Source organism: Seriola aureovittata, chromosome 4 (genome assembly GCF_021018895.1).
Source record: "Seriola aureovittata isolate HTS-2021-v1 ecotype China chromosome 4, ASM2101889v1, whole genome shotgun sequence".
In the NCBI taxonomy this organism is placed as follows: domain Eukaryota; kingdom Metazoa; phylum Chordata; class Actinopteri; order Carangiformes; family Carangidae; genus Seriola; species Seriola aureovittata.
Genome location: NC_079367.1, coordinates 16568777 through 16583675, shown reverse-complemented (window position 1 = coordinate 16583675; position 14899 = coordinate 16568777). Strand labels below are relative to the sequence as shown.

The following is a 14899-nucleotide window of genomic DNA, read 5'->3' as shown; positions in this document are numbered from 1 at the left end:
ATCCCATTTCAGAATGAGATAGTGTCCGTCTCTCACACCCCCCGCTGTGCAGGAAGGTAATGCAGGCCTATTTAATTAGACGTTGGCAGATTGTTGAGCCAACACTGTAATCCAATAGAACGTCGCACCACTATGGGGTCCTGCCTCCTCCGATGCCTCCTTGGCCTCATAATGCAGTGCAGTCAGCTCTTCGCGTTTTGTCTGCCCTTCTCTCAGCTTGTGACATCAATTTTCATTAGCCTGCATTAAAACAAGATGCATTCTTCCCACCAGTGACTCACACAGCCCACTCAACCTACTGCTCCCAGTTGAACTTGACATGGACCCGCACCATTATACATTACCTTTCATGCTCCTGCTTATTAGCCTATAATATGACATGTGTACATGTGTGCGTGTGTTTGCGCGTGGTGCTTGTATGTATTTATCTTCCAGCCCTGGGACAGCGACTTACATGCACTCACCTAAGGAGTAAATTACCATAGCAATACAGCTGTCAATATGGCTGTATCAATGAGGGGACACAAGTGGCAGGATCAATGAAAACATCTGAATAAGATGCCCTGGATGACAGACACTCTCCTGCTTTAAAATTCTATTACATCTAAAGCACTTGACCTCTTGCTCCCATATTCTACTGCCCAAAAGACTTATTAATATACAGGAGGGTACTCAGGACAGGTAAACTTTAGTTTTCATGGATAATGCTTTAGCTTTAGGAAGTCCTATGTAATAATGACGGCTACCATCTCATGTGACACTGTAAAATGCACTAGTTTCTTATGTGGAATTTAAACGGTCATTTGATTAATGTCAACAATGCTGGACTCAAACTAGTGATGTTGTGGCTAACGTAGTATAATATTTTAATTATAAACATTCATAGTATCCTCTAGAGGTTACGTGTGGAATGTAAATACATTAACTCAAGTAAAATTTTACATACAAAAGATGCGACCAGTTTATAAACTATGACACACTGTTACAGATAAATCTAACAAACAGAAATAGTTCAGATTAGCTCAACAAAGACCAACTACTACATTAAAATACTCCTTACAGGATCAGTCATAATAATAATACAATGATTTGGATTTGTAGTAGAATAACACCCAAAAAAGATATTTTCATGCATTATTGGTACCTTCATTTTTAAAACTTAAAAAGGACATTTTACTAATAATACTTAGATACTTTTACATAAGTGACACAGTATCCTGATAATGGAGTATCTGAATACTTCCTCCACCACTGATAGAATTAATCATAGTAATAGTGGTGGTAGATTGTACCTCTTCTTCCACAAATTGCCTGTTTTGTTTCTTGTTTTTTTAGGGGTGGGAGTTGTGGGTTGTGGGATGGGGGGTTGTTGCTTTGACTAAAGAGTGACGGTAAAGATCTGACAGGAAACGAGGGGAGAGAGATGGAGGATGAAAACACTTTGCAAATACCTGGTCATGGTCAGCATTTTTTTCTTTCTTTTTACAGCTGTTTTCTTCTTACTTACTTATTCTTTATTCATGTTTCAAACAGAATAAACAATGTGATTGAGGAAAATACATATTCCAGTTGCCTGATCTCAATGAATCGAATGATGCTTGTATATTTCAAGTTAAGTTGAACAGATGGGTACTACCAAATAATTCAATATTAAATGAATTTAAGAGTCAGAATCTTGAGTTTCTATTTAAATGTAAATCATCAACTTTACATCATTATGTTTTCAACTTCTTTGGATGCTCCCCATAATAAACTTTGCCTGATGCCACATGTGCCAGTTGTTCAGGGAAATTTCATACATAACTAATATAATATTGTTTATGCTTACAGATTCCTTATGCAATCATCCTTAGGCAATCACAACGCGTCCCTCATAAAGTTATGATATGTTTGTATGACAAAACTAAGTACATTCCAGCTTGCATATCCATCACAGATTTGTATGTTTTCTAACATCAGTAAGATGTATTGATTTTTGTAGTGCACATAGTTAGATTTATGGCTATGTGAAAACAACAGCTTTCTGAGTATAACATTTATAGTACACAGGTGATTGATGCTTGTACTGAAAACCAGGGGCTATTTCCATCACATCTAAACTTTGCCTTGACCACACACGCCTGTCACAAGTTCAGAGAGCATTTGAATGCGGTTGACAGATATATAAATGGTCATAAATGGTTCCTTAGACAGAATGTTGAAAAAGCATTTAACCCCAGAATGAATGATCCTGGACCTCCCCGGATTTACCCACAATAAAAAGACACTTGAGCATCCCGATACAAATATTGGGTGATTTGTCGGCTTTTTTGTAATTTCATGACATTTTAAAATGACATTTTGTAAACTTCAGACAGCGTGAATACAATCAGTATGAGATGAGTTAGGCCTGTGTTTCCAAGAGGCTTTTTGGAATTTAAGACTCTGTGTACAAACATCTGATGATTGAAAAGCAAGTACTCGATTATACTCACACACAGATGATTGGATCTTACCAGCTTGTAAATACAGAGCGGCATGTGCCAAATGTACAACATTTACTGTGTGCCCCTCATCGCTCTCCCTCTCTCTGACTTTTTCTGGCTTAGCATTTCATTTTGTTCTCACACTCTTTCTCTCTGAGATCACAATGCACACATAAACCAACACACACAAAAAAGGCACACAAACTCACTCCCCAGTGCATCCACAATATTCCAAATATCACCTTTTTTTCTGATGGAAACAATAAAATCCCCTCTTAGCTGCTAATGCCCACAGGTCTCAACACATACACCCTTGTTATGTCTTCTTCCCAAGGCAGGGAGTTATACATTATGTTATCTCCCTAATCTGCAAACCAGCTGCAACTGGAAACGAATTAATAACAAATAAAATGCAGCCAGTACATAAAAATGTGTAGATTGCCCTGGGGCACCTAAACAGGAAACAGTGAAACAATTAGACTTCTTGTTTTGTTCTGACCTCTGTTTTGTTTTGTTCTACTTAGCTGCTGAATAGAAGGGAGCTGGAGATATAGACTTTTGTTTTTCTGTGTCTGTAATCACCATGGTTAAGCCTCCCTGGTGATAGCAGGGGTCAAATCTGCGTGAACACCCACTTTTCATCCTACAGTGAAATTAAATACAGTGTTACAGTCGAGCTCTATGAACGCATGTAATTCTCTGCTGACTGCAACCCACACCAAGTGCTGCAGTTTAGCCACCCAGGCCTGTACGGTGCACGCATGTGATAACAGGCAGCGATATGGCGTCCTAATTGCTGGCCTGAGTGCTACTGGAGGGAGTTTTCAGCAGGTTTCTTTTTCACTTTCGCTCCATTTGATGTCTTTGAAGTCGGTCTTTTATCTGCCGTTGCTCCTGATGGTTGTTGTCTTTGGTGCAGTGCTGTGTGCGTCCTGCTCTTTGAGCACTCCTAACATGTAACAAAGGCGAGCCCTTAGAGAGAGAAGAAGAGAAAGGGAGCTCTCTCACATACTTTCTCACATAAATTCATACCCGCACAAGCATGGCTACAAACGGGATATACAATCACATTTAGCGACAGCCATTCACATGCACACACAAAAAAAAAAAAAAAAAAAAAAAAAAAGAAAAGCCTCCGCTGTCAGTAAAAACTGCTCTGTGTGATTGTTTAACGTGCCCTAATTTGATAAAGGGCCAAGTGCGGGAAATGAGAGAGTAGTGTATTGTCTCAGGGGTTGTAGTGGGGTAAATATAGCAACAAGACAGCACCAGTTGATATGAAGGATTCCATGGTGTGGAGTGCTGTTGTGACTCACCAGGCTTTGATGATCCGTGTGTGTGTGTGTGTGTGTGTGTGTGTGTGTGTGTGTGTGTGTGTGTGTGTGTGTGTGTGTGTGTGTGTGTGTGTGGTGTGTGTGTGGTGTGTGTGTGTGTATGTGTGTGTGTGTGTGGTGTGTGTGTGTGGTGTGTATGTGTGTGTGTGTGTGTATGTGTGTGTGTGTGTAGGTGTGTGTGCGTAGGTGTGAGTGTTTGCTTACATGCATTTGGATTTATACATTGTCCGGTGTTGTTTTCATTAATTTGATGAAGTCAACTGTTATTGGCACCCACTCTTGACTCCTCCAACTCGGTGCACAATAATCCATAGCAAAAGAGAGATAGAAAAGTGAGAGTGTGCACAAGTTGACGAGGCAGCGAAAGACCAGAGGAAAGCAGGGAAGGAGCGAGGGGGAAAGACAGTGAGAAGAAGCCAGAGAAAGAGAGAGCCTGTGTGCGTGGCTGGCTCCCAGCTGGCTGCGTGGGTGTGTGTGTGTGTGTGTGTGTGTGTGTGTGTGTGTGTGTGTGTGTGTGTGTGTGTGTGTGTGTGTGTGTGTGTGTGTGTGTGTGTGTGTGTGTGTCTTGAGAGTGTGTTGAGAGGAGGGTGAGAGCGCTGGTCGTCTCCATGTCTAATCAGGAGAACACTTGTGTGTCCCCGTCTCATTGTCTCCTGGGCCCCTCAGAGCAGAGCCCCTCTCCACTCCAGCACTACACCTCAGGACATGCTGATAACTGCCGGACCACTCCACAACGGCAAACTCGCAGCTCACACAGGAACCAAGACTGTGGACTGTTATGGTGAAGAGGTGCAGGGACGATGAGTATGAATGCACTGACTTCATTCAGGCTGACAAGTCCTTCAGGTGATTCTAAATATTACTGGAAATTGATTATCCCTTCACAAATTCACTGTTGTAGTTTCCATTAAACTATACAGGAATGTCCTTGTGGTGTACTCAATAATGAGTATTTTGACACGAGTAGTTTATAGCATTTTTAATCTCATATCACTAATATATATATTAAATCACTGTTTTCTATTCCAAAGGAGGGTTTGTCATGCCTTGAGACAAAATGAGGTGCCTGTGGCCCAACTTGTCTTCAGGAAATAACTGAATATGTAGTAAATCGTGTCTGAACAATATAATTGTGACATAAAAGTGACATAAGCACTCTGATGAACTCAGCCTCACCTCGTGGTCAGTACTAGTAAAAACACAACCTGTCACACACACACACACACACACACACTATAGAGTCTTCCTTAACGGCGACAGTCGCAGGACATGCGCGCCGCCGACCCCGGTGTTTCTGTTCCATGGCAGGGCAGCAGTGCGCGCTCCCGACTCAGCAGTTTCCCAGTTCCGTCTCCTCCATTACTGGCTAGGCTCACAATCAATAATTCAATAGTTTTGGCGTCTAAATCCTGCCCCAAACGGCGAGATACACAAACTAGTGCAGACTCAGTGAGATCAGTATTAATTAATAGCTAAAGACATTGTGTTTTGTGTGGAAGTATCGGAAGGGTAATGCGATCTGGATTCCTATAATTACAGGCTCCCGTGTCAGGTGTTTATTAAATGTTCAATAAGAGGCGGTTAAGATGTCAGGAAATGAATCAGGCAAATTTGTAAGTCAAGTGAGGCAGGCGTTAATAAATATTTTTTTCACACAGAGTCCCTGGCTTTGTTTTAGGGCTACTTTGTGAGCTGCCTATATATTTCACTGCATAATACCAAACTTTAGGCCACAAAACATAAACAGAACATTTGCATCCCGATATGGGCAGAGGGCCAAGACGAGGAATGAGTATTCACAACTGGAATTACACTCAGTAGCATTAATCTATATTACTTTATGTCAAGATGTTAAACACTTATTTTTTAATCACAATTACTGACAATATATTTAATGATGCTGGTACTAAAAACGCAGTGTTTTGCAATTTGTTAAATTGAATCCAAGTATTATTTATAATGTAGACATTTAGGCTGTTATGTGCAAGCTGATACGGACAAACAATCAGTGGATATCGTTACATCAAAAATGCATCTTTGTTGTATAATTATCAGGCCGTTGGGGTTTGCTCATGGCTCCATCAGCAGTCCAACACAGTCGTTTCAAATCTGAATGAGCGTGTCAGAAAAAAACGTGTGCGTGTATTTCAAATGCTTCAATGTTGCAAAACTTTATCTTTGAGTCACTGAACGGCCTCTGTCTCTCTTTTTTTTATCCTTTATCTGCCTGTTTTTCTAGCATGTACTGGAAATTACCAGTCCTCCACTCCAAACGCTCCATAACCAAACTATGAATAATGCATTGGTTTGGCTTTGGAGCAGCAACAGAGAGCCATGTTCCTGACTAAACGGGCCTGTCACAACTGTGACGTTATCAAAAGACCTATAGCTACAGGCATGAATTATTAAAAATCTATTGCCCTCAAATGTTTATCCGCACAAATAATAATAATAATAAATGCCAATTCAAATAGCTTAGTAAAAATAATGTCAACTCATTAAAGAAACTTTAGTTAATTTATTATAGGAACGAAAAACATTTTGTTTCGGTGGATTCACGTTTCACATGTGATGGAAAAAAGTAAAACAATTTCATGAATATCTTTTTTTTTTTTTTTTTTTAGAAACCCGTGCCTCAGGCAAGTTCACTTTCACTGTTATAAAAACATCAAAATTACATACAGAAAGCACGTGATTTTTAATACACGGAAATAAAGTAAAATACAAAATGAACAACTTCCCCACAAGGCATTCATAAAGCCACTAAATAATAAAAATAATGCATGTTTCTTGTGTATAAACATATTTTACACGTGCCCGTACCGGTTCGCATACAGTCCTCGTGTTACTGTCGTTTGTTCGCTTGTTAACTGTGGTGTAGATGGTATTCGTGACATAACGCTCTCCTTTAAAAGGGGACAAATCACCACCTTGTAAATAATGGACACTAGATCTGGTAGATCCTGACAACGAGTTCAGCATGTAGCCTACACTTATATTATAATCTCACATTTGTGGTGTGTCGCAATAGTTTTCACCTTTACCCGAGGAGGTCCAAACAAGGTCAAATATAGGCCAAACATTCAAGTGAGAGTTGCCCTTCCTCGGAGAGGGGAGGAAAGAGGGACAGAGGGGAGAGATGAGAGAGAGAAGAAGGAGGGGAGAGATGGCTCACATCACGTCATCCGTGAAGACAAACTCATGCAAACACTGCTGAGGCATTTTGAATTTGGACAAGAAACAGAAGAGGGAGAAACACCTCGAATATTGTCTTTTTTGTCTCTATTTTGTCAAAGAATTCCCGCTCTGTCCTTTCACAGAGAAAGTGTTTTTGAAATATACCGAGGCCAGCCTCTATATAGGTTCAAAATTAAATCAGAACAATAATAATATAATATTAAAACAGAACAAAACAACTGCAGAATGGTGTGTTCGCCTTGTTTGGCAAAATATCAACCGTCCCAGCTGCATCCTCCTCCTCCTCCTCCTCCTCTTCTTCCTCAGGGTGTCCCGTCGCCTTCCTCAGCTATGTGGCTGCAGAGAAAGACCCTGCGTGGCCTGGCTGTCCTTTTTTTCTTTTTTTTTTAACGTCCAAAAAAATCACGTCTGTGTAGGCTATGACGTCAATGTCTCTTTTTCACCGTCTTTTCTTTATCTCATAAATAGCCTATATTTTTTATAGTTATACTCGTCGTCCTTCATTGGAAAAAGGAAACATAAATATCGTCCATGGATAAGTTTTTTTCTCACTTAGTCCTTGGATTTTTTCACTTTGTAAGCGTTTATGTTCAGTGTCACTCAGGCGCGAGGACGTGCCGGATAGTGTGTGCGCGCCTCGTGTCCGCGTGTCTCCCTGGCGTCACAGTCCCAGCGCGGCCGTGTGCTTTTTGGCCTTCAGTCTCAGGTCGGCGATGCTGGAGTTCTTGCTGGTGTTTTTGGCGGCGGCGGCGGCGGCCACAACGGAGGCGGCGGAGGCAGACTCGGCCGCGAGCGTCGCCAGGGGCAACCCGAATGGCGGCGCGGGGAACATCATGTAGGGCGCGTGCGCTGCCAGGTGAGAGTGCAGGTGGTGCTGCGCGTGGGCCACGGCGCTGTCCAGCTGCAGTTGCGCCTGCACCTGAAAGGAGAAGGGCGGCACGTTGCAATGACTATCCTACGGGACGGGACGCACGGATGGGGAGAGAAGGGGGAGAACATGCGTTAACTTGGCAGTGGGTTGTCTGAAGGGTCATTAAACTAGTGTTGACTGCTGTAGATGTGTCTCAGCTGTGAACTGTAGCTATGCTACGAGGTAAGATGATGACCCAGTAGTTAAAGAGGCCATCATTCAGTCATTGAGCAGTATCACTGGGACTGTGTTGGCCACTGCAGCGCTTCTGAATCAAAGGTCAAATTTGAGCTTTTATTTGAACAAACATCAATAGCATGAAATCTAATCTCAATTCAAACTTTCATTGCCTTTGGGAATCTTGGGCCTTTGCCTACCAGATAATAAACCCAGCCAGGCCAGTGGTGCTAAAACTGAGCACTGGAATGTAATAGGCTACAAATAATGCACATAATTTCACTATTCTGTGCAAAATCTCACCACCATACTGTGCCCCACCTTACAGATGCACAGTTGAGTACATAAAAAACAAGTCACGCCTCTCATGGGTATACCTGCATTGGACAAAACAAATCCAAACCCTAATTTTCGTTCGCGGAGACTGATTAAAAAACATTCACGATATCCTGGCCTTGGTTAGGCCGCAGACTATCTCTCCTACAAATGGTCCTTAAAACAACAGAGGGATCTGGCACAGTGTTTTTGTCAGTGTGGTAATAAGAGCCTAGTTACCCCCTTCATTGGAACTGGAGTCTTTGCATAGCACTTGGGCAGTGCCATGTGCCAAGACAGCAGTCCGGGGATGGGTCTGGTTTTTAAGACTAGTCGCTTCAAAGTAACTTGCCTGTTGGAATGGCATCCGTAAAGCCCCCACGTTGACATATGGCGCTACACGACAAGCTTCAAACTGATTCGCTGCTCCAATCAGGACTCCTGCAAAAACACACACACACACACACACACACACACATAGATGATAGCCTCATTGTGAGAAGAATATTCAAAACCACAAAGAGCAATCGGTGGGACTGAATAACGAGCAGTGAGCAGACTGGCGGAGTAAACTTTAATAACGTCCAAGATAAACGCACACTAAAGAAATCACACTGCTTTTGATGGCATAATTAACTGGAAATGAAACCACCACCCGAATAGTAGCAGTGGATAAAGATGAAGGATGTTACACGCATTTGAGCATGTAGTTAGCCTTGTAATAGAATAGAATAGAGCAGAAATAAGCCTATAGTTTTGTCTTTGTGGAAAGCATGCACGATTAAAAAAAAAGCATACCTTTATGTAGCTGGTTCTCCTGCTTTCTGCATTTGGCTCTTCTATTCTGGAACCAAACCTGCAGGGACAGAAATTAATTAGAGACCTACTGATTGGCAGCTGCTTGTGAGGCCATGTGTAATTCCGCTCAAAGTGACAACAACCGCAGAAAAACAATATCCCCGAGGAGCACTGAAATATTAATGACACTGCTTAACCCCAGATTTTAATTATTGCATTTAGTCTACAACGAGGGAGAGTGAGGGGTTGGAGCAGAGAGCAGAGAAACGGTGGAGCAAAAAAAAGGAAAGTAGTAGTACATTTTTTCGAAAATTAAAAATCGCGTTAGGAGAAAAGAAACAGCCGTGTTGGAAATGTGCAGGACTATAATAAATAACCTTGTCAGCGTTGGTTTCATCTTTCTATAGATTCGTGTCCCCGAAGAGTTGAATGGACCCTCAGATATCGAATAGCAGCAATGCTACGGTTTTGGACATCAGAGCAAGGCGATCTGAGAGCATCTCCCTCTCATTAAATGACCGCTGAAATTAATTACCCTTATCTGCAGAAAATCCATGTCAGAGAAACGCTTAAAATGCCTTGCAGTTTTGTCTAATCACCGCCATAACACGTACTTGCACAAAAAGAAAAAGAAAAAAAAAAAACGCTTCAAAGACAGCTCACTTCTCTTTTCCTTCTGTTGAAATCGACAAGCAATTTCAGAGAAAAGCCTTGGAACACAGATTAAACGATTTATTACTATGATAATCTGCTTTGAATCTCCCACACAAAGCTCGGGCTAAATTAGTCCACAATACAACATGTCAATCTACAATCTCCCCTACATTAGGTCCATATACACGCACTGAAAGCATGATTGAAATATCATATTGATTTGGCTGTCAGCTGGCTTCATTTATTGACCACAGTATATGTCAATCGGAAGTCCTTTTGTGCACGCTTCAGGTATAATTTATTGCGATGATAAAAGCAAATGCTCTGCTGATATTGATTGAGGCAGTTTTTTTTTTTTTTTTTTTTTAAAGGATTCAAAATAAATGTGTGGTCTCTGCATGCAACTGGTAAAAAAGAAAAAAAAAGATATTGTAATAGAGAGAAAAGAGGGAGGGAGCGCTGTTCTTGATTTGGGTAGAAAATAATACATAATTTATGCAAATCCCCGAGCTGTGCTCCTTGTTCGGGACACAATACGCCTTATTGGTGAGATTCCAGTTCAGGCCGGGAGAGCCCTGCAAAAAAGCTGGCTTTAACTTTTGTTTGGGGGGTGGGGGGTGGGGGGGTGAGGGTAAGTTTGGGATGGGGATCTTTCGGGCCCGTTTTTATGATTTCTTGTTTTTTCCAGAATGACCGCGATATTTAGTATGGAGACAAATGCTCAGTCCTCCCCTGAGCCGGGGCATATGGGATAAAAAAAAAAGAGTCTGGAATAAGATATTATAAGGTTTTTGATATATCAGATGAGAGGAGATGTCTATATGTTCTTTGCCCCCCCCCCCCCGATCCTTTTACACAAGACATGTCTGAGCCCCCCCACCCCACCCCCATCCCCTCTCACTCCCCAACACTCCCCTCCCCTGACTGGCTGAAGCCTTACTGGGTTTCTGCGCAGATGGTGTGTCCCCATGAAAAACGACAGCAGCTCTGACAAACAGGGCCTTAGTAACATACACCAAGAAACTGAAGGCAAATATTTGTAGGCTTATTTGTTTCGGTGCATTTGTACAATAACGATTACAACGACTCTCGTGATACAAACAGGGCCTAATTGAGATCATTAACAGGAATTAAACAGTTAAAACATGCTGAGAGAAAAAAATAATATGAAAGTAATATTTTGATGGCGAACTATAGTCTGGTTTCCTCCTTCTTTAAATTCCTCGTGACAACTTATTGAATCTTAAAAACATCCATGAGGTTCACCTCAACTGTTTCACACATTCAGGCCTATACTCTAGTCTAGCAAGTGTGTGTCTGTGCATGATTGTCTTCTAGGCTACATGAAAAACCTCCATGAAATAAAATTTTTATCACCAAGCTCTCCCGGAAAAATGGGAGTATGGGAGAAACATGGGAGTCATTGGAAGCATTTGTAATTAAGTTCTTCCTCTTTTATTATTATTATTATTGATAATGATATTTATTTATTATTTAAGCATTTGGGTCAGGAAACATCTACCCACACTGCCATGATGATGATGATAATGTTGTTGATGATAATAGTGATAATTAATTTTGGATTCTGTTTCAGGGTGTGGGGGGGTTTATTTTGTACTCTTAGATTGAAAATAGGGTCACTGTCTTTGAAAAAGATCTTCAATACTTCATTTATTGTTATTATTATTATTATTATTATTACTATTATTATCATATATATATATATATATATATATATATGTTTTTTTTTTGGTTTTTTTTCCCCCAGATTTTTTTATTTACAGGCTTCCTACCTGTACTCGGGCCTCCGACAGTCCTAGTCGCTGGCTAAGCTCCTCCCGCATGAAGGCGTCCGGGTAGTGGGTCTCGTCGAAGAGCCGCTCCAGCTCGTTGAGCTGCTCTAACGTGAAGTTAGTCCGACTTCTCCTCTGTTTGATTTTAGTCTGTGTCTCGTCCTCTATAGGCTTCGAGTCCTCTTTCCTTTCCTTCACGTCCGTGGTGCCTGTGAGGAAAGGGAGAGAGAGACATCAACACTATGCAGCTGGACTTTGACCTCCAGCCTATGGTCATCGTTGGCCTTCATCGTCACATAGCCTTTTAATGAAATATTCTTATATGCTTTTATTCTGAAAAATAGACCTGGTTCTCACACAAAGCACAAAACATACATCGGTTTGTTGCAGCTAAAAACATAAGATTGTTTTTAAAAATGAACCAACCTAGGTGTGAAAACTCTGTACTTCAATAAAGGGTAGAATAACTAAAAAAAAACATGCATTAGCTACTCAGCGACTCTAGCTATTAAATAGTCGGAGCCAACATAAAGGAGCGAGAATTTTTTTTTATGGACCTACACATACTGAGTTACAGCCTTGATCATAATCATTTAGTGATGCTAAGGAGAGACAGAAAAAGGAGAGAATAAAGAAAGAAAGGAAGAAAGATAGAGAGAAAGAGACATGCCCTCCCAGCCCTCAAATATCACAGAGCTATCAGACCTCGGATGTTTTGTAGAGCTACATAAAGCTCTTTAATTATTAACTGCTTATAAATATGCAACGCGGTGCCCACTGTTGGATGTCTGATACATGCTTGTCGCAGCTCCGCTTTTAACCACGCTGCCCATGACTAACAGATGTCATTTTAACAAGCCATCCAACTCTGAGATATCTTGTCCTGTGCGTTGTCACATTTTGTCCAGGTTTCATAACAGACAGTGAACATGCTGCACAGGACAGCTGCTGCGCGTAAAAGTGAGTAGGAATTGGTTTATTGAAAGCATTAAACACAAAACCAGTTATCTTAAGTGTAAAGTAGGCTATGATTTTATGCTGTCTTCAATCCTTGATTTTTTTTCTTTTTTTCTTTATTTTCTAATTTTTTTCTTAATTTATTTTTGCTTTAAGTTATATTATATTAACAAATATTATTGAGAGCAACCACGCACTAACAATTTTCCCACCTACTGTTACCATTTGATATTCGTAATATGATATCATCAGGTTTGTATTCAAGCCAGCTACTATCACACCTGATGTGCCTTCACACCTGAAAATAGACATCTGTGTCACACCGGGTGAAATGAAAAGACCTGATTTCCACCTCTTCATGCAGTGATCTGTATGTCAGGTGAACCATACACCTTCTTTTCGTTGAAACATTGCCATTATATATAAAATATATATTAAGAACCCTGAGACAACTGGCAACACATATAAGGAATATAATAACTATAATGGATAAACATAAACTATAAGGCGTTTGATCAATATGATGTCGAGTCAACTGCAGCGTTTTTTGAAACGAAGTGTCACAGTGCACCTATGTTACTTTATAAACTTGTGATATAAAAAAAATACAAGACATTGGTCTTAGGCCAATCATCCTGTAGAAGAATGGATTTTAGTTTGGCACAGGAGGCCTTGTTGTTTATCATACTGTAGTTCTGGGCTATAGGCCCTTTCTGATGCACTAAATCTTTGAATTAAAACTTTTAAAATGCACCACAGCAAGTCGTTACTAAGCTGCAAGCTTCTGATTAAAATGGAGAATATTATGAGCAATAATGTCTGGTAAACAGCACGTAAGGAGGGCACAAGGCTAACTATTCTAACATGATCAAAAACAGGCGAAATGATAGTTGCAGAAAGCAGCAGTTTCCCACTCTTACAGAGCGCGATCATCCTGTAACTTACACCGACAATTACTCTACTGTGCTACTAAAATCCGCAGCTACTGTTTGGATCACAATCGTGACTCCAAATAAAGATGTTTTAAGTCTGTTTCGGAAATAAAAGCGTGGCAATGAAATCAGTATACGATGTTCGATTACTCTCTCGAATTCATCCCTCCTCTACTAGTCCTTAAGTCCTCTAAAATCCGTGCTGATAAAGACTGTACACCATGCAGTCCTACCGTCAATGAGTTTGGGGCTCCCGGCGTCCCTGATTCTTTCCGGCCCGAGCATGTCCGTTTCTCTGCCCGGCGAGAGCGCAACGTTTCGGGTGACTGCGGCTGCCTCTTCTCGGCTCCCAGGCTCCGCGGATAAAGACTCCCTGCTCCCTGCTCGCGTCGACCCGGTCTCCAACACCTCCCTGTAGGTTATCACTTCCTTCTTCTCCTTCACTTTCTGGTCGAAAGACTTAGACACGAAAGCGGTGAGCTCTTCCATCATTGCTTTCTCTCCTCTTGAAAAAAAAAAAAAAAAAAAAAAAGAAAAAAAAAATCACCACACACCACACACTCTCTCACACTCTCTCCCTTTGCTCCACGACAGCTTAAGACATCAATGGTGTGGCTCGTTTTAAAGTCGACCCCTTGAAAATGATACGAGGTGATGCTGCCAACTCTGGAAGAACGTAAAAAATATATAACGATATATCTTCTCAGCCAATTCCTCCTCCTTTGCTAGCGGAGTTGGGAACCTGCTGGTGATCCTCTATTGAAGTCACAGTATTTATACTTTGCGGCGCCTTGCCCCCTTGATCCGTGCAAATTACCTCCCCTCAGGATGCCGGGATGAGCCCCCCTTCCCCTTCACTGATATGGGAGCGAGAGAGGAGTAAAAAAAAAAAAAAAAAACATTAAGCAGCACCGTCGCTATTGGCCATTAATCCGAGATTGACAAGAAGGACTAATTAATTTAATTAAGCGCTCATTCGCTGCTATTGTCCTGAGTTAGTTTTTTAAACACCCGGGAGATGGTCATAGATCTCTCTCTCTCCCTCTTTCCCTCTCTCGCTCTGACTCTCTCTCTCTCTCTCCCTCTCTCTCTCTCTCTCTCTCTCCCTCTCTCTCTCTCTCTCTCTCTCACTCCCTCTCTCTCTCTCTCTCTGCAGGGGTGTGGCTTAAAAAATCGGAAAATGACAAGAGTGGGAAGCACATGGATGAGGAGTCCTTCCTCACTCTATCTCTGTGATCTGGGGTGGGGAATAAGACAGCGATGACATGGGGAGAGAAGAGGTAAAAGCGGACCAGCTGGGATGCCGAGAGGAGCAACAACGACTTACATAGGGAGCTTTAGAGGAAGCTCAAGTGAACATATTTGG

General features: G+C 41.5%; 1 protein-coding gene across 2 annotated transcripts; it reads right to left on the bottom strand.

Annotated features, from left to right (window-relative positions):
* Nucleotides 1-6297: 6297 nt before the first annotated feature.
* shox2 (short stature homeobox 2) lies at nucleotides 6298-14598 on the bottom strand. Of its 2 annotated transcripts, none has more exons than XM_056373305.1 (5): nucleotides 13767-14598; nucleotides 11645-11853; nucleotides 9198-9255; nucleotides 8752-8840; nucleotides 6298-7952 (listed from the first exon to the last, which is right to left on the bottom strand). In XM_056373305.1, exons 1-5 carry the CDS (start codon nucleotides 14023-14025, stop codon nucleotides 7659-7661), a joined length of 909 nt encoding a protein of 302 aa, XP_056229280.1. In that variant the 5' UTR covers nucleotides 14026-14598; the 3' UTR covers nucleotides 6298-7658. The 2 variants fall into 2 exon arrangements, with proteins under 2 accessions (XP_056229280.1, XP_056229281.1); XM_056373306.1 differs by having other exon boundaries at nucleotides 6298-7916.
* Nucleotides 14599-14899: the final 301 nt, after the last annotated feature.